Genomic DNA, 20,140 nt, shown 5'->3' with positions numbered 1-20,140 from the left:
CCTCCCTTCCAAGTCTCTTTTCTTGTCCTTAGCAGCAGCCATTTGGTGTTGAGCAGAGCACAGGGTGCTCTAACAAAGGAACCAGTGCATGCCATAGCTTCTGTTTGTGGTGGTGCTGCGTTTTGGCAAAGGCATCTCAGTTTCCTTTGCATCAGTAAAAGGTGCTTTGAGGAGGGGGAGAGTATTTCTGGGTATTATGTATGATGTCGCTTAGTTTACGGGGTTGTCATGGCGTGCTTTGCTGTTTTTGTTGTTTTTTCCCCTACCCATTCTCAGTGAAGGCTGCTTTAGGGTGGATGTTTATGTAAAGCCTGGTGTTTCCCAGCATTTTATTTTCAGACCTCACATAGGTGAAATGCTTGTGGTCGCTGGTGCTGGTTTGCCACATGAAGGAGCCCAACAGCGCAGCGCTGCGTGTCAGCGCCAGGAGCGCGGCCAGGAAACTTCTGACATTCTGTCTTAGTGAAAGCAAAGCAAAACTTGTAGCAACATCTTTTGTATCACTGCAGCCACGTGTGGCATGAGCGCTCCTTCTCCCCTCGGTCTGCAGTGTGTATATATAGCGTGCACCCAGCAGGGAGCCAGCAATCCACTCTCTCTGATTTTCTCCTGCCTGTAATCCCGAGGCACAAGTTGTTTCTTTGCGATTGATGGAGCTTGCTATGCGTGCGTGTGCTCTTGGTTTGAAGACAAATACATCCATTGCCTTGCAAGACATCCTAGAGAAATGGGAATCCTTTTCCCACAAGAAATTAAGATGTATATAACGTGATATAATCATACTGAGTAGAGCAGATTGCTTTATAGGGCTAGAACTTCAGGCTGCAGCTGACTGCAGCATGTTAATCTGTGGAGCTCTGTGCTGCTGCAATAGAAGCAAGCTGCTCCCTGCCTGCAGCCAACCGAGAGGTTTTTGCAGACCTTCATTTGTCCCCTTGTGATCAGCTGGGAATTTCTGAGGTGCCTCAGAGCTGCATCTCAGACACCTTTGGAATGATCTTCATCATGCCTTTTATGTTGTCTGATGAGTGCTTCCAGATTGAGCCATTCTCATGGTGGAAATGTTAAGCAGCAGTAGTAATTGCTATGCGTCTTTGATCGGAGTCGTGCAACATGGATCAAGTAGTAAAATTCTGCTTAAATGACTTCCAATATATACAGCCGTCTGAAGGAATGCGTGCTCAGCTCTGTCTGGGCTGTCAGCCTTGTCCTCCTTATCTTCTGTAGGTGCATAACTCCCACAGGCTTAACTCCTGCACTGTGCTTCCTTTCTGAGTAGGACTGATGCAATTTGCATTTATCCTCTTTGGAATGAAAGAGGTTAACGAAGGGAACAATTAGAAAAGCTCATTAAAACTGCATTCAGCTTTAGTGTAATGAGAAGCAAGCTTTGCCATGGTGCAGAAATCACACTTCCCTGATTTCTCACTGCCGCAGTTCCCCAGCACTGGTGTGGATGTGCTGATGGAGGCAGCTCAGGGGCCGTGCAGAGGCTGTCCCTGCTTGTTGCATGGCCGTGGTTGCTGTAACAGTCCTTGCATAGTGACCGCATGCATGCTAGCAGAATGCCTTACAGCTAGCAACATGTGCTGGGTTCTGCTCCAGTCCCTATCTGTAGCAACATGATTGCAGCAGCCAGCCCAGCTCTTCTGTTCCTTCCCCCCCACCCAATGCAGTGCGGGTAAATCACGTGTCTGAATCCAGTCGTGTTGGGAGGACCCGAGGAACAGCACAGCGAGGCAGGCCAGCCTCTTGGCACACATTTACTGCGTTAGTTCAGGCTTCAGATTTCAGCTTGGCTTATGAGTTTAGAAAAACTAAACGTTAGCTCTGTGGAGATCTCCTGTGTTCATGAACTGGCAGCCTGGGCAGTGCTGCACAGCTACCTGGAGGCTCTGCACTGAGAACCACTGGGATCAGCAGCAGGCCAGGGCTGCGTGGAGCACTGTTGCACAAGGCTTGATCCTGGGCTCAAATGCTGGGTACCTGGCACTGCAGCACAGAACCCCCCCACCCCCCAGAGAAAGCTTGGCTTTTCCTAGTGAACGTTTGAGAAACAAGGAAGCTTTGTACTGAGTCTTAGTCCATGAGTTGCTCAGTGCAAGCATATGTACTCCTTGCTCTTTCTACAAGCAAATCCCTGCAACAGAACAAAAGCTTAAAATCCAGCGTGGTGTTTCCCTGGGCCTGATTCAGGCTCATCTCAGTAGCTGTGTGTGTGCTGCTGGTGTGCACTGCAGGGCCACTGCCGCTTTGAATTGCACTCGTGTGTGGAGCCTGCTGGGAACAGTCTTTAGGAGAGCTGGATAAACATGATGAGACTGCATTGCCAGCAATGATGTTCTCATTTAATGTATTAATGAGCACAGGTGGTGGGACCTTTGAAATGAATGAAGGCAATGTAAACTCCCACTGGATGCAGCAAAACCGTCGTGATTCCGTGCTGCAAAATGCTGAGCCAGCTTCTTTGGGATGAGATGGGAATGAGCTTCCTATGCTAGAATGATAATTTTGCACATTTTGTAGCAGGTTTCTGAACATTACCTTACAGCAGAGCTGGATTATGTGGCACGAAGAGCAGGGAGTGTTTGTAGAGCAGCAGTGGAGATGTTCCCCTGCATTTCTATCAGTAGCAGTGTTGAGATGACTCAGTCACAACTACTGAGCTGCTTGCCTACCACCTGGTTCTGTCACCATGCAGGATTTAATAACGCACTGGTGAAAAGAATTATGTACAGCAGCACTCAGTGCTGGAGCAGCACCACCCGAGTCCCTTCATTCCCTTCTACAGACGTGATGCTGGAGGCCAGCACAGCTGCTGTGCTCTGCTGGCCTTTCACAGGGTAAAACCTGGTTTTTATTTCCTGCTTCTTTAACCTTAGTATCAGTGAAATGATCCCTGGAAGGCTTCTATTGATTGCACATCATTGTTTAATTGAAGCACAGTGAGTAGAATTGCAGCACGCTCGTTTTTACAGCCCTGAGCCTATTGTAGGCACTATGAATTGGAAAGCTTTCTGTTCAGGTATGGGAAACGTCAGTCCTTGTTTGTTTTTGAATTTCCTCAGTGTCTCTCGAAGGCTGGATGTAGCCACATGTAAATGTACAACTTTTTAAATTTTTTTAAGTAACAATTAAGAAATCAATGTTCTTTATAAAGAAATGAGATCCCATAGGCCTGCAAAGGCCCTGTTCTGACTCTTAGTTATCATCCACACTGCCTAAAGAGAGGTGCTTCTGAATATATGGTGTTCAATCTGAAACCTGCTAGATGATCCTTCAGCATCATGTGCAGAGATAAGAGTGGGTATTGGCTGTACAATATGCAGAGGATGCTGTCTGTTGCTCTCTGGTCTTTATGGCTTAATGCTCCCTGTTGCTTGTGGTCTTGATACTTTCTAGTAACTCGTACCTTTCTGAGTTATGTGCATTGAGCTAATAAAAGATAATTTCTAGTCCTTGATATAGCAGGAGCCCAGGAGTTTGTTGTTTTATTTCTACATCGTGCTCAGTCATTGATGGGATACGTGACCTTGGGGAAATCATTCAGTCTGCCCAAACCTCCAGCCTGCATCTGAAATCCCAGTGATACCTATGTAGTGATTTGTGAAGGATGAGCAATTCCTGCTTGGGGCTCGGAGCTGAGAGATGCTGGAGAGAGGGTGGTGGGTCTTTGTGCTGTGAATGCAGTAATTATTCAGTAATTGCATATAAAAACACTTAGAATGTTCAACGTCTTGTGTGACAGTGGCTTTTCTTTTTTTTTCCCCTCACAGATGTACTTTCCGGTTCCCTAGCACGGTTATAAAGATCCAGTTCACATCTTTATACCACAAAGAAGAAGTAAAAGAGGAAGCTTCATCGCCTCCCCTTCGGCCTCTTTACCCTCAAATTTCTCCTCTGAAGATCCACATCCCGGAGCCGGATCTCCGCAGTGTGGTCAGCCCCCTCCCATCCCCCACTGGCACAATCAGGTGAGATGATAATTATCTCCAGTGATGCTGTGGTTCTTTCCATTGTCTTTTGTGCTTTCTGGAAGCTCTGTCTCTCTTCTCATACCAGTCTTTATCAGCCTTATGCTGCTTATCTGATATTCTTGATGTGTGGTGCGCCCCATTAAAAATAACTTGTTAAATATCTGACGTTCAGCATTATGGAGGACAGTTAAAATCTTCGTAGCCTGGATGTGTGGTTTTGTCTGAGAGCTCAAAGGGTGGGGGGCTGCCCTCAAGCATTGGTTTCACAGTATGGAGCTGTTAGTCTATCTTTGGCTATGGAATTAGAACGATCTCTCCAGAACTACTGATATATATGGAGAAAAGAAAGCAAGCAAATGGTCTCTGTTGGGGCGGCTGGTTTTATTTTTATCTCCATAATATTCCGTTGTTGCTGGGTGGTGCCGGTGTTATCTGGAGCTGGGGACAAGGGTGGCCACTGGCATGTGCTTTCTTGGCAATAGAAGGAAATGGGAAGGATGCTGACCGCGTGCTGAGGGGCTGTAGCAATTTCAGTGTTCATCTGTGCAAGTATCCTGTTTGGTAAATCATCTGATTCAAGAATGTATGAGAGAAATAACCTGAACATCGTGTTACTGACCTGACTATTTTCCCTGCTTCTTTCTCAGCAGAGAGTTGATGTTATGTTGTTGCAGGGATCTCATTTAACATTAAAGCAGTTAAGTAAAAGTTACTTGCTAACTATAGTAAGGTGTGCTCATGATACAGGGTGATGTGTTACAGTTTTAAAAGTGCAGCCTCAGAATATCAGAGTGCACCTGGGAATAGTGACAGACAGCCTTGGCTTTGTTTTCTTGTCCACAGCTTTGTAGCAAGCTGCAGTACACAAACATCTCCTGTCAGCTAGCACTCATTCAGCAAGTAGTATTCAAATTTACACTGCTGAGAATGACTTCAGTGTGACAATAGAGCCAGGCGGGTTTTGCATGGGTCTGGAGGCATTGCTTGTTTGGGTTTTTCCCCGCTTGCAGAGCTGCACAGATGTGCAGTGCAGATACTCTAGAAAGAGGGAGCTGGAGGTGGCTGTGGTTTCAGCCCTCTGTTCAGGCATTGCTTTGGGTTTATATTTAACCTTCTCTTTTTAGATGAAGCTTGTTGCTGGGAGGGGAGGGGGATGGTTTCTCTGCCAACATATGGGAGTTAGTTTCCATTCAGTCATCGTATGCAGCTCGGTGTGGTTTCTGTTACTCGCAGGGGCTGTATCTTTGACTCTGGCATATGCCTGCGACTGATATTTGACTCCTGGAGAATGTTTCTTTTGCATAAGGAGAAAGTGGAAATAGTGGTGTTGAATTGTGCTCGGCCCCTAACGGAGTGTTTACTGAGGATGATTAATGATTGCATCCGTTTGTCTTGAGCAGAAGCAAACCCAGCAGAGGCTTCAGAAAACCTCAAAAGACATCTGAGGTTTCGCTTGCCAAATTCCTTTTCATTTCTGAGTTCCTCTTACAGAGGAGGAGCTGACACGTTTGTAAACATCCTCACTGGGCCCCTGCAGCCTGCCCCTCTCCATTTGCAGGGTCTTGCAGCTCTCTTGCCCTGCAGCCGCACTGTGGGACAGGATTTGGGTGCTTGGCTCTCAGAAAGGGAGCACTGTTGGTGCAGCACATCAGTGTGAGCTCAGGGGCAGCAAAATGCTCTCTTGGTGTTTTTTGTATCAGCACACAGCCCTCACACAGTGCCGTCTGCCCCTTTCCTAGGGCCAGAGGGGCTCAGCCCAGGACCCCATTCCCTGACAGCGTCTGGAGGCATTTCCACCAGCTCTGCTTTCCTCCTCCTCCTCCCTTTCCCCCTTCTAGTATTTACTTTCCTAATTTGGTGCGTTTGCCTTGCTCCTCCCTGATTGGCCCGTGGAAAATTATTGCAGTTTGGAAATCGTTGGCTGGGTGAAATTTCCTTTTTGGAAAGCAGCTCCCAGCCCCTCTTCCTGCCTCCACCCTGTGCGGCCAGGGCCGTACTGCACTCCTGCACCAGGCACTGTGCTCCCAGCACCAGCCCTGCCCTCCTGACCGCCGTTCTGTTCCCTGTTTACATTGCAGCTTTGCTTCCCTGCAGGTTCCCCCCCCCCCTGCGAGCTGCTCTGTTTTTTTCCAGCCTATTTATTTTCCCTCTGCAAAGCACACCGCCTAGAGAGGGAGTGAGCTTTAGTTAAACAAAACCCAACCTGCCACCCTCAGCAGCTTTGCAAAGCAAGATTCCTGCTTGCTCCTGGGGAGACATGTTTCCACTGTTTCCTTAGCAAGGCAGTTTATCTCCAGGAGGGGCTGCTTGCAGATGTTTTCGATGCTGCTGTACTGCTTTAAGGGAAAATATTGGCTGGCAGCACACTCACTGAGGCTGACACACAGGCATGGCTTATTTCTTCCTGTTCTGAGTTCAAGAATCTGTTGGGGAAAAAAAACAAACACAAACTTACATATTCTGAAAGAGAAAGGCTGCTGTGGCTGTGAGAACCAAGCAGAAGCAGTTTGTCCACTTCAGGCATCATAAGAAAGGGCAGAACACCTGGATTCAGGCACAGTTCTCTTCTCAGTAGATTCAAGGTCCTGAAAAGCTGTCTGAAAGCCTTCTGGAGCTTGGCTAAATTCATCTCTGCATGCTAGGAAATATATCTGATGCTTGTGATGAGTTTCAGAAGCTAAGGGGCTATCTTTCAGTGCACAGCTTGAAGATTCTGTGCTTACATCTGGAAAACCCTCTCTTGGTGACACACTTACTGATGATTTGAAGCTCTTCACCTGTGCAACAAACCCTGATCTTTGTCTGGTTTTGCTGTTCCTGGTCTCAAAGTGATGCTGAGTTGGAGTTTTTAGATTCTGGGTTTTTTTTTTAAATCTTCCAGTTGCTGTTAATGGCCCTGTAGTAATTACGTAACTGTTTTCCAAGTAGTACCTCTCTGTAGCACTGCCTTTCAGGGTTGTTGATTTGTCTAAAAACAAAATCATTCCTCTGTACGTGCTTCCCTATTCTAAATAGTAGCAATGTCCAACTATTTAAAAAGAAAGCAGTGCTACAATAAGGAAATTCAAGCTGCTGCACTGCAGAAGTCAGCATCGTTATTCACGTTTCACAGCTGCTCCTTCTGCTGGCTTATCTCTGTAGCGGGGTGGCTGTGGGGTTGAACACTTTGTCTTGTACTTCACTGGAAGGGCATGGCTATCTCACTTACATATACAGTCTTCATCAGTAAAAATAAATAAATCATAAAAAGTCCTTTGACATTTCTCACAGGGCTCTTCCTCCAACTACTGCTTGAGAAACGCCTGGTACATCTGTGTGTGGACTGACCCCAGTCTTCTGTTTTAGAGCACTGTTGATACTTAATGTGCCTCCCATGGTCAGGCACTGCTAGAATGATCAATACTTGGGCTGCAGTGAAATGAATGAGAGGAATAGATCGAGCAGTTGGCATCCTTCTGTACTTTTTTTTATAGGTTTGATTAGCAAAACAGAAGGTGTCAGCTGAACTGTTACAGTTCTACAAGTTGCACATTTTTCAACCTTACTGGGTTTTTTTTCCCCCTTTTCACTAGGCAGTCAGTTCAGCTGCGTGCTCTGCTTGTGGGTTATTCAGAGGAGCTGCAGTTCTGTCAGCTAAGCCACCAATGTGTGTTGTGGTCTTTAACAGGTCATTTAAATTCATTGCCTGCTTTTTATGCACGTGTGGTGTCATAACTACTTTCCAAGAGTGTGTAGTAGATAAATTATGTATTGGGCTTTTATTCTGTAAAGCAGCATGGGAGTGTAAGGTGGCAGGAGGGAACACTCACGTGTAGTCCTATGTGCTGTGTTACATGACAACACCATTTCAGAACATTTGGGTTTTGATAGGAACTTGCATGTTTCTCTTACGGCATGAGATGGGTGGATGAACCCTGATTTCAGTGGTTATATGCACGCTGTGGAACAGGATGCGTAAATGTTGGCCTTTCCTCCTGTCTGCAGCATTGTGAGCCACGTAAGTGAAGAGCTCCAAGGCAGGCTTTTTGCAGGCTCTTTGCATTGTCTCGGTTATCCATTGCTTCCTGGATTCGTGCTCTGGTCCCTCCCACTGTTGGACAGAATGGTGGTTATTTTTAATCGCCCTTGTCTCCCAACCACAGGCCAACTAGCATACTGCATGTACATCACAGAAGCAACACAACAATCTATAGCAGGCTTGAGAGCTCCTACGCATGTTTATTCCAGATAATGGACCATGTGCTGGTGGAGCAGTGCCAAGCCATGTGCTGGAGGAAAGGGTGCGTATGTCACAGCTACACGAGCACTTCCTTTTCCCTTCCCCTGCTCGGCGCTGCTGTGAAACGTGCACTGAATCCACAGATGGAGTGAGCTCACTTCCTTGCTAATGGGGGGACAACTGGAGCAGAGACAAGTATAAACAGTTTGAACTTCTGTGGATAGTTAACTTTCTCGCTGTGGCTTGTTCAACAGCTTTGGGTCGTTTTTTATTTTCAGCGTGAAGCAGAGTAGCTCTCAGATTTCTCCTTTCACATCAAAATCCAACTCGGTTTGGCAGCCTCACCACTGGGGATTGTTTCTGAAACCTGTTTGAAACAGGCAACGTGCAAGGACTTGCTGTTCTTTGAGTTACATTTTTGGGGCTGGGCTGGGGAAGGAGAGTGGCAGAGGATTTGCACCCATGGGTTCTGATTGGTGTCTGGTGGAAATGCTCGTTTCGCAAGCTGCAGTGTTGTACTTTGACCTGATTCCTGCCTGGTGCACGTGGAGAGGAAAAATTCCCTGTGTCTTCTGGTATCCCATGTGCTTGAAATGGAATATAGGAATAGGCTGAGATTTGTAGCATTTCTCTAACTGTAGTCTGTGTGTGCAGGGAAATGCCTTCTCTTTGCATCTGGGGAGGAGACTGGAAAAGATCGTTAAGAAATGAGGATTCTTCCTTTGTAGTGGAATCGGGACTTCAGAAAAGAAAAACATTTTGTTCAGATGGGAATCTTTATATTGGTGGTTACTCTTAGCACTGCTACCACATCTGTACCTGCTTCAGAAGTGTTTATTTGGGCATTTTGCAAAGACTGCCATGTGCCATATCCTAAACCACAAGAGGTTTTCAAGGCTCTTTAGCAAGGCACCTCCCAGTCAGGTGAACAGCTTCATGTGCACTCGCAGGTAACACTTCCTCTTTGTCACAGGGAGGGTGTGCTTTATCCACACACCTGGCTTAAATTGAGTTCCTGTACCTTGAGCCCTACAGACACCTTTCTTGCAGAATGGAATGAAGTAACAGGGCAGTTTTCCCGCATTCTCTTACTGCCTCTCCTTCTGTGGAAACTGGCACTGGAATTTGGGAGTGTTTCTGTTCCCAGCTTGCTTGTGGACTTGTAGTATGACTATAAATAAATCATTTAACCATTTATTGCCCACCCCCAATCTGTAAAATATTGTTAGACTGAGACAAGCTGGAGATCTCTACGTAAGTCAGTGCATGTGTTTGGGTAACAGGCCACCCAGCCCAGGGTTCTGCCTCTCTGGGGTAATGTGGGAAAGCATGCAATGATGTTAACTTGTGTTCAGAGTCAGTTCCCTATCCTTGATCATCCTGCCTACTCCACTCTGTACCTTTTCTGATCCTGTTGTATTGTGGGTTTGTTTGTAAGGAGGTGAGAGAGCAGCATGGACACACCATATGCACAACAGTACACCCTAGTTTTGCACTCCTTTATTCTTTAGTTAAAGCACACCAATCTGGAGCATTCCAGCAGCAATGCAGCGAGTTGTACTTCTCCAATAGCTGGTATCTAAAGGCTTTTTCATTGCTAAAGAGTGCTGTGAACTTTAGAGGCTAGATTCTTGTTGGCAGGAGTCAGAAGTGAATCATGATGCTATAAGATGCCACGTTCTCTACAGCCGGCTGTAAGCCCTGAGTTTAAAAGGCACTCTTGCCTGTTACACAGGTGAATTTATCACAGAGACTGTGTTCAACCCTCGTCTTTCTGACCTTACAAGCCAAAGGTTAAGTTTTAAATGGAAAACGTGCTGTAAAGGACCACTGTGATTCAGCATGTGGCTGTAGTCCGGTCTAAAGCTGGGGCTCAGTGTTTGGGGAGCTCGGGCCACAGACTGCCTGCAGTAACTGTTCCAAGACCCTGAGTCCTTGGTGAATCTGAGTCTAGGGACATTAACCATGGTGTCATACTGAGCAGCTGGTGTACTTACGTGTTGTGCTTTATGCCATTGAGAGACACGTGCTTCCTCTCCAAAATGCCCTCTTCCGTAACATGCAAGCTCAATGCAAATTAATTTATATTGTTTGCAAGCTAAAGAGTGTTTGCATGGACAGTGTGCCTGGGTCACAGCAGTAAGCTGGGGTGCATACCCAGCTGTAGCTTTACCCACTAGAAGCCTACAGTATTAAAATGGATTCCATCTCTTCAAATATAGATGTGATATTAATATCCAGCAAATCATAACCACTTTCCCCACACTTGCTTTTACAGCACAAACAGATATTTATAGGGAAAAGCTTTTCTTCTTTCTTTGCTTCATATTTGTTATAAGGGGGTCTGAGTGCAGGCGAGTGTCCCTGCTCTGGGTGGTGAGTAGAATTCCAGGAACTCCAGGAAAATGATGTCACTGCATTGTGTTTGCTTGTTTTTTTCACCTGCACTGAAGTTTAATTTGAACTTAATCCTCAGAAGTGGTATTTTTAGTAAAACTTTTTCTCCACTCCTTCTGTCCTGTGTTTGTATGGGGGGTGCAGATTGTGTCACCTTGTTGTCATTTCAGTTGTCAGCTCTTTTTTTTTTTTCCCTTTAAGAGCTCACTGATGATTGACTGAGAGCTCGAACACTCAGCAATGTTTCACCCTGCCTTGAGTGGAGGGGCTTAAGGTTCATGTTGTTTGTTCTCTACCCACGTCTCTTGAATCGATAACAGACCCAGGCTGAAAGGAGGCAGCTCTACCTGGATGGAAGCGCTCTGTTGTGGTGAAAGAACAATGCTTCTCCCAAATCTTCACATACTGCCATGGCTGCTTCATCAGGGACCTATCAGGCTCAGAAAGTTAACAGCACTTTGTTGGAGGGGCTTTGTCAGCACTCATTAGAATGATGGCCCTGCAAGGGGAGAGGTTTTTCATTCACAAATTTATTTAAAGCAACAAGTTGTGCTTAACGCTCATTATCAGCTTCAGCAGCCCAAATCTGAACAGTAAAAATGGGGCTATTTTCTTTACTGATCTTGAAGAATTGAATCAATTCCTGCATCTGAACTGCATGGGACAGTTTTTAAAGCTTCAGTAGCTTCAGTAGTTTAAAAGCAGAAGAGAGCTGATGAGGAGGGCAGGGATACAGCCCTGAGGTGTGTGCATTTTCTGGAGAACTCTCTTCCATATCCTTGACCTGAGCTTTAGCTGCTGTTTGTGGCTTGCTGTTGATGTAATTCTGCAAATGAAGAACAAACCAGCAAACTGTTTCATCCTATTCCCATCTTAGTCTGTGTGTTACAATAATTGCTCGTGTGCCAAACACCAAGATAAAAAGAACTGCTGTGTTTTTGATTTGTCATTGCTTCATGTATGAAAATTACTTTCATTTGTAATTATCTGCACAATAGAAGCAGCGTGTGCATGGAGAAGCTTTTGAGAAGTGACAGCAGAATAATTAAATTCAAACCAGCTCTGTGCATGTAGACTGAGGCATCAGGAGTACTTCTGTGCTGAAGCATTATCCACTTACAGAGTGGGCTCAGAGCAAGAAAGAGCAAACTTGGATTCATTTTCCTGCACAAACAGCTCTCTGCTTCTTTCAGAACTAGGTAAAAAGTGCCTTTATCTCTTGCAAAGACAGATTTATGTTTGGGCCCATCAATAAAGGCTGTCAGCAGGCACTGGAGGCATTACTGAGCCCTGTGCAGTGGTTTGTATGGCTCAGTCCTGGCTGGGAGAGGAGTGAATCTGTGTTCCCTGTTACAGAGATTCGTTGTGGTTGGGATGTTTTCTTTTCTTTTCCCTTTCCCCCTGCTTCCCCCTCCAATCCTGTGATCCACTTTTAAAAAAAAGCAGCCTTAGTTGTGCTGAGCTCAGCATCACAGCCGTTTGCAACAAGCAGCAGCACTTCTCAGCTTACAGAGTGGGCTGTGTTAGGGAACACTCATTCTTTCCTGTCAGCTTGCTTTTGCACTGGAGGTGTTGCCCATTGAGCAAACAAGGGGTGTCTCACCACGTCCTATCCATCCACACACCTGCATGGGAGTGCTCTTTAGACAGCATCACCTTATTGAGGAACAGACTGTGTTCTGTTTTCCTTACAGCACCGAGCACAGTGCTGGGTGGGTATCAGTTACTGCCTTTATTTGTGTCAAGGCTCACACTGCTGTTGGGCATTTCCTGGAAAGAGGATTGTTGATGCCAGTTCTACCACCCTCTGATTCCCAGCAATGGGCTTCGTTTTGCATCTTTTCATACAATTTGAACTGCTTGTTTTGCTGTGTACATCTCCTGCGTGGTGTTTTGTTCATTGTTTCTCTGCTCTTATGCAGCAGAGACACGTGTAAACCTGGGATTTAGCCACATGTTACACCCCTCTGCCTTTCCATCCATGCAGGGCAACACAAAACAATGGAGAGATGGAAAAGGGAAACTTCAGGCCTTCAGGTTTCCACCTCATCCCTTTCCTCCTGGTCTCTGTGTGCTAGCAATCACAGATGTGTGATCCTCAGACATGTCTTTCTGATTAGTTCTCATCTTGGAGCACTTACTTCTGTGTGTCTGAGAGGCGCTGTAAATTACAGTGATCTTTTACTTGTTTGTAGCTTTTTATCCAGCTTCAGCGTGGTTTTCCTTCTCTGTGGGTGTTCCTGTAATGCCATCTCGTGGTAATCCTCAGATTCTAAATGTCCCTTCCCCGTGCTTGCCAAAGCTGATGAGATGAGCTGCCTTCACACTGCATAGAAGTGATTGCAGCTCTCTATTGATAGCTACACTTGTGTGCTTGTGAATCAGGGAAATAGCTGCCTCCTGCCATGGAGCACTAATCGTGGCATTATGTCTGATCTTCTAAAGATGGTTTGTGTTCCACAGGGGCCCTCGTGGCAGATGCCTGAGCTGAGTATTTTAGCTACAATACAATGGAATACATCAGGAGAGTGATGGTGTTCTCAGAGGATACACCAGCAAGTTATTTCTGTCATTACTCATTCCCATTACAGCGCATGTGTTTTTCTAAGTCCCACATACAGAGAAACCGTTCAGTGCTTTGAGACTGTTTTCTTGTGATTGTAGAAGGTGCAGGTGTGTATTTGTGTATCAGGACTTGTAGGAATTTCAGTTTCATCTTCAATTACGTGTGATTTGTATTTATTTTCCATCTTTCTGTGCCTTGGATAAGCCCCAAGGGCAAAAATGAGTCCAGTGAGTGATGCTTCTCTGTGGCTTGAGATCCTTTTGGTATCTGGGAATTAAGAACTGTGCATCTTGTTAAGAAATAAAGTAACAAATGTACTTTCTCTTTGCCTTTTCAGCGTACCCAACTCTTGCCCGGCCAGTCCACGCGGTGCTGGATCCTCAGGATATCGTTTTGTTCACAACATTACCTCGGATCTGCAGCTGGCAGCAGAGTATGCGGCAAAAGCAGCATCAGAACAGCAGGCAGATGCATCTGGCGGGGACAGCCCAAAGGTTCAGAGAAACATTACTTACCCAGCCGTGCTCATTGGGAAGCTTAAGACCTGGAAGTGTGGAGTGTAGTTAAATGGGTCTAAGAATACCTCTGCCATAAGGGTGCTGTGTGTGTTATCCTCCAGGGTTTTGAGACCATGGCTTCAAAGCAGCATCTTTTTATGCTAGATGATGAATCTGCTTGCTTAGCTGTCTGAAATGTGTGCAAGCCATTCATTAAAAGGCTTGAGCAGGAATACTTTGTCTTGCTTGTTTGATAAATCAAGAACCCATATAGAGGAGCATTAAAATTCAGTCTTGATTTCTCCTTTTAATTAATGGCATTTTGCAAAACACAACTGGGGAAAAGGGAAGCAGGGGGGAGAAACTGGATCCTTGCTATGAGAAATGTGCAGTCAGACTTCAAAACAAACACATGCCTGTCAAACAAGCATTAAACGAGGAGAGCAACAATGAAATTTAGATTAAAAAATAACTTGAGTTAAATTGATAACATTTCATGTTGGTGAGCTGGTCTTCAGATCAAAGTTAAAGATGTAGATTCAAAACCACCTTACGTGAGATTGGGTGGAGAAGCACAACACTAGATGAATTCTTGTCTCAAGGGAGAATCCAATATACAAGAAAGGCTGTTCTTGATGGACTAATGTAGGAATACGAGATCTGTCAAATGAGTTAAAGTTCCTAGAATGAAACTAAACCTGCTGGAGATAGAAGGAACAGAATTAAGTTTCATATTGGGCTTGTTGCTAGGAGGAGAGCTGGTTAGCATACTTGCATGAGCCTAGCAAAGCTTTAGTTGTAGCTGAGTGGGATTGAAGGCTTCAGTTTCATGAACACTGGGAGCAGTGCCCTACACCCTGTAACTCTTTGCTTACAATTATTCATCCTTGTTCTGTTCCTCATGCCGGTATAAGCACATCACAAATCCAGTGGAGAATGGAGCCAGGTTGAAGTTACCCTTTTTGTGTGTGTCTGGGGCGGGGGGAGGGGAAAGGATGCCAAGATTCTTTGATCTGGTTTAATCCTCTGGTTCTGTTTGTACACAGATACTTGTGCTGTGTTGGGGGGTGGCAGCATGAAGCAGGAGTGAAAGAGATGATGTTTTTAATTGCCCATCCTTGTGCTCTTTCTGCATCTGTGAAACTACAGCCTAACATGCTTTATGACATGGGGTTGTTGATGAACTCTAGTGTAGGAAATAACTAAACTTTCATATTTTTTCTTAGGATGAGTCCAAGCCACCCTACTCTTATGCTCAGCTAATTGTGCAGGCTATATCTTCAGCACCAGACAGGCAATTAACACTAAGTGGAATCTATGCCCACATTACCAAGCATTATCCATACTACAGGACTGCTGACAAAGGCTGGCAGGTGAGTTCTTGATATGACAAGTTTTTAAACTACTTTGACAGGTCTTATCTGCTTTGAAATACACTTAATAACGTTTTGGGGCACTGAGAATAGAGCTGCTTTGACTGTTCCCAGAATGAATTTGTTTAACATAAGCTAGCTAATTTGTTTGTGGGTGATTATCTTTTGTAAATACTTTCTAGGGTGATGTAGTGTTACCAGTGGGCTGTTTTCTGAAACAATTTTGATTCCAATCATCTGTCTTTCACATTTGTTTCTTTATTTATTTTTCCACATCCTTACTATCAGTAACACCCTTGCCCAGATAGTTACCTGTGTCTTCCTCTGGAATGATCTGTCCAAACAAATGTCCAGCCTAACACCAAAGTCCTGTTTTTAAGTCATAACACAGCCTTAAATCATCACAGGTGTTTTCTTTTCCCAGTTTATTCTACTGCGTTGCCTAAATCAGAGTTTCCAGGGTTTGAATCTCAGAACAGGGACTTGGAAAGCACAGGCTGAAAGCTCCTCATGTGGTATGAAAGGAAATCTGACCAGCTTCACAGGAGAGCTTGGATGTAGTTAACACATGCTAAATCAGACTTAAATGTTCAACTTGAGGGCTGCTTTCAAAGTCTCAGAAACCACAACTCCACCTGCTTTCAGGCTTGTTCTTGGCATCACACCTCTGAAATGGGTGTTGTCATTTGAATATAACACACCAATGCAGCTGGAAAGACTCTTGCAGCTGCTGATTTCATTGTGTTCTGCTGGCAGGAGCAGCACGGCTTGGTGCACTTTGACTACATTTGGAATTGATATGTTCTGCCTCCCTGGCTTTTCCCCACAGTTATAATTAATTGTGGTATTCACTTCCTGCCTTAACCTGCTCAGCAGAGCTGTGCTCCTTGAAGCAGTTGCTGCATCCTGGTTTAAAGACAGCTGCATTTCAGGAGAGGGTGAAGTTGCCTTTTTCTACCCAACCAGTACCACTTTAAGGCTTTTCTTGTGAAGAGCTTGTCTAAGGTAGCTGCAAAAGCTCCTGTTTTGTCATGAAAGCAGAAGAGAAAAGAGTTTATGAGTACTTGGGCTTGCTGAGCCTTTCCCTGGCCCAAAACACAGTGTTAAACCTGCTCAGGTGGGTTTTGTCAGTGACAAGGATAATTAGTCCTGCCAACATCTGGAGAGCTTATGGTGCTAGACTAGTGCTACATCAATAATGGATTCTTCTCAGATAGCTGTCTGGCCTACATTACAATTACCCTGAGATGCAATGTCCTTTAGGGCATGTTTGGGCATCCCAGTGATCATTTGCAGGTAAGCAGTTAGCACAAGCTCAAACAGTTTCTTCGTCTTGCCTTGAATGCAACCTGTCTTGAGAGAATTCTGATGTGGTTTACACTGCTTTCCCCCTGCCTCAGCAGAAGCTCTGCTTTCATTCTTTTCCATAGCAAAGCTACTGTACTTGCTGACTCCAGGTATATTCAAGTGATTGTATAGTGCTGAGCAAACCCACATTTCTGTATGGTTACTAGGAGCTCTGTGTCTCATTATTTCCCCAGATTTTCTCTTGCATTTCTCCCGTGATTTCGGAGCTCCCTGAGTTAAGTGACTTGTTTCTATCTTCAGCACTGTTCTGGGCAGCATAGATCTTATTTTTCCGAGCTGTGTGGCAAAATCAGTTTGCCTTTGTTACGTGCTTCCTTACGGTGAAATAATCACCTCATTCTTGTGCTTCCTGCAGAATTCCATTCGGCACAACCTCTCCTTGAACCGTTACTTTATTAAAGTCCCACGCTCCCAGGAGGAACCTGGGAAGGGCTCCTTTTGGCGGATTGACCCTGCCTCTGAAGCTAAACTAGTAGAACAAGCTTTTAGAAAACGAAGGCAAAGAGGAGTGTCCTGCTTCCGAACACCTTTTGGGCCTCTCTCCTCCAGGTAACATCACTCTCCTCTAATCTCTGTGCTGAACTCATTGCAAAGAAAACAAGCAACCTTCTCCTGAAGTACAGTGAGCAAACTTTAATTCTGCTTATAGCTTTTTGAATGGTAATATAATTAAGTAGTCCTGGGGCATAATCTGAAAATTGTTCTGTCTTTAAGTGTTTAAAAAAAAAAAAAAAAAAAAAACAGAACCAAACTACAAATGCATCAAATAACGTATCTGCTTTGGTATCATTTCAAAGAAATTCAAAACAGTAAATGTTTCCAGATGCCAGTCTTTAATTTTGGGAAAGCTGTGTTTATATGTGGATTAGATCACAGTGGGGATAACTTTTGTGGTATTTAAAGCTCTCTCTTATAGGGAACATCACGTTGACTGTGGCTTTAAGCAATGGGGGCCGTTCTGTGTAAGTGCTCCAGCCAATGATGGGGCTGCTAAGAGGAGCAGGGCTTTCTCTGAGCCCTGTTGCTGTGGGGTTAATGCAGTGTAGCCCTAGCTGGAGCAGCCTTGTGTAGCACTCCTCACATTCCTTCTGTCTAAGATGGAGAAAAACAAGTAGAGATTTTCAGCTGATTAGCAGCTCTGTGTTTGAGTTCCTTATGCATTTAGTGGCCATGCGGGACCAGAAGTGAAAAGTGGTTGAGGAAGGAGTAGCAACAGCTCAGCTGAGTGCATATGGGTCTGGCCACTTGCATCTACTGTGCATTTTTCTCCTACTCTCTCAAACACTGACAAACATCCTTTGAGAATGGCCTGAAACTGCAAAACTGGTCTGAACGTGAGGCACGTTTGGCTTCTCTGTCAGCAGTTAGTCTTGAAATGATAACCATACTCTGAAGGGTCCAGTTGCCTTCAGCCAGGAATGCTGTGACTGTATTTGGTGCTAGAGTGTTAGTGGGGTTACTGGGCGCCTTTCAGCTTTTCCCAGCAAGACTGTAGTGGGTAAGAAATGTGGGAGACTAGCTATCTTTCTTCTCAAAGGGTCCTCTGATGGGGACAAAGCTTGGTCTCTGCTGCTGTCTTGTGGTCAAAATACATCTACACCTGCCAACAGTGTGTTCTGGTGTTCCAGGAGTGCTCCAGCCTCCCCAACTCACCCTGGCCTGCTGTCCCCTCACTCTAGTGGCCTACAGACTCCAGAGTGCCTGTCAAGGGAAGGCTCACCCATTCCACACGATCACGACTTTGGGTCAAAATTAGCCTCAGTTCCGGAGTATCGGTATTCACAGAGTGCACCTGGTGAGTAGCTCTTGTTTCACAGCAGGTGACTTTCCACTGTGCTCAGTGCTATGCTGGGAACGCTGCAGGAATGTTCCTGCCAGTTTGTTGTAGGAGGATTTAAGTCTTGGACTTTGTTAGAGTTGCATGTGCGACTTCAGATCATTTTTCTTATTAGCCTTTGTGCGAAGGGGCAGGAGGTAAAGGAATGTATAGAAACACACGAGCAAACCTTAATCTATGTGTCTCTAAGGAACTCACAGCAGAGTAGCCATGGCAGTGCATGGCTCACTCGGTAATTTTCAAGGCTTCATGGTAAGATCACCTTGCCTATGCAGAGCTCCACGGTGCTGTGGCCAGAGCCTTGATAATACTAGCCCCCAGGTAAGTACTGCTTGTCAGCTGTACAACTGGCCTTGGTGTTCCTGTTGAAGTTAGTTGGAAGGCAAAGCTCATTATGTAAAGCCTCGTGTTTGGGGGTTTATCATGGTATTTGTTCACAAAACAGTGCTAAAATATCAATTTTGGGTTTTTGTATGTTAGTAAATAAAAAACTGGAGATGACATTTTCAAAATCTTTTTTTTTTTTACCTACCCTCACATCTTGCCTCTGAAGGATTAAATACTACAGATATAGAAAGTGCACAGGTAAAACGTGTAGAAGCTTTTTTCCGTGTTTTTTAACCTCTTCTATTTGTGCATGTTTCTGTTCTCTGTTTAGGATCCCCAGTCAGTGCCCAGCCAGTGATTATGGCTGTTCCTCCTCCTCGGCCATCTACTCTGGTGGCAAAACCAGTTGCATACATGCCAGCATCAATAGTGACTTCTCAACAGCCTTCATGTCATGCAATTCACGTCGTTCAACAAGCTCCCACTGTTACAATGGTTCGAGTTGTGACCTCCTCTGCAAACTCTGCAAACGGATACATCCTCACAAACCAGGGCACAGCAGGAGGAGCTCATGAAGCTGCAGGAGCAGTGTTGGACTTAGCTGGTGACCACCGAGGTAGCTTGTCACTTCTCTTGCTACTTCACTAATAAATCAAGCAGGCTTGGAGTGTGGGGGAGAGTCAGACATCAGTTTCACTCACTGGGTGCTTAGCCCTTAATAAAAGATGCTTGTCTAGATAAACTTGAGTAGGAGTTCATCAGGCTATTTCCACCACTGAGCAGGAGTACTGTGTTCCCTTGTCATCTTTGGAGAGCAAATCTAACAGGCTATGAAGATTGAAAAAACATGAAGTGCTTTAAATATTTGTTAGCCCCTGTATTGGTATTATGCATGTGTATTATTCCCTTGGACATGCCATGGATGCTGCTTGATGGCATGAGAGATGGGCTGAAACTTCAGGCTGTCCTCGTCAGTAAATGATGGTGTTTCTATTCTGCCAGCTCAGTTTCCTAGGGGAAAGCATGTACTTCATGAACTTGTAGGTGGTACTTCATGAAAGCAACCTTCAAATACCAGTTACAACAAAGGCCTCCTCTACAGCAGTGCCAGGATCGTTGGCTCTTTTTGTTTCAGCACTGGTTATTATGTTTGAATTTCATTCACATTCTCTGGAAATTCCTATCTATATCCTGTTCATGTTGCTGAAGCACAGTTGCAGCTGCCTGTCACCTGCTCCCTTCTTTCACTCACTGTTCATGCTGTCATTTGTTCTTTCCCTATTTGTCCATTTTATTTCCACTTGTAACCTCTTCCTTCCTAATTTCCAAGCTTTCCTTGCCTTTTCTGCTCTTGTTTCCAGTCATTCTTTCTGCAAGTCTCTGCTTATGGTCCATCTAATTTACAGTCCTGATTTTTTTTTTTTTGGCTGGGTGGCTTATGCTATTAAAAAAAAAAATTCTTAATATGTTTAGAGTAATTATACATAACTTAGTGTTTTCAAATATTCATCCCTGGTTTCTGATAAGCTTCAAAAAGAACATTTCAGAGGGACTGATAGACCCTGTTCTTATGTCCCTG

The 20,140-nt window shown here is 45.0% G+C and overlaps 1 protein-coding gene across 1 annotated transcript in view; it reads left to right on the top strand.

Annotated features, from left to right (window-relative positions):
• FOXK1 (forkhead box K1) overlaps positions 1–20,140 on the top strand; it is a 50,472-nt gene that overhangs the window by 18,616 nt on the left and 11,716 nt on the right. Inside the window, exons 2-7 of the mRNA XM_031606617.2 lie at positions 3,777–3,974; positions 13,497–13,653; positions 14,883–15,029; positions 16,753–16,946; positions 18,026–18,192; positions 18,893–19,177. Coding sequence (XP_031462477.1) covers positions 3,777–3,974; positions 13,497–13,653; positions 14,883–15,029; positions 16,753–16,946; positions 18,026–18,192; positions 18,893–19,177 — 1,148 coding nt within the window. The remainder of the gene's footprint in view (positions 1–3,776; positions 3,975–13,496; positions 13,654–14,882; positions 15,030–16,752; positions 16,947–18,025; positions 18,193–18,892; positions 19,178–20,140) is intronic.

This window comes from Phasianus colchicus, chromosome 16 (assembly GCF_987193195.1).
Source record: "Phasianus colchicus chromosome 16, bPhaCol1.hap1.1, whole genome shotgun sequence".
Taxonomy (NCBI): domain Eukaryota; kingdom Metazoa; phylum Chordata; class Aves; order Galliformes; family Phasianidae; genus Phasianus; species Phasianus colchicus.
The sequence above is the reverse complement of the archived record's forward strand: the minus strand, read 5'-3'. Positions and strand labels throughout refer to the sequence as shown.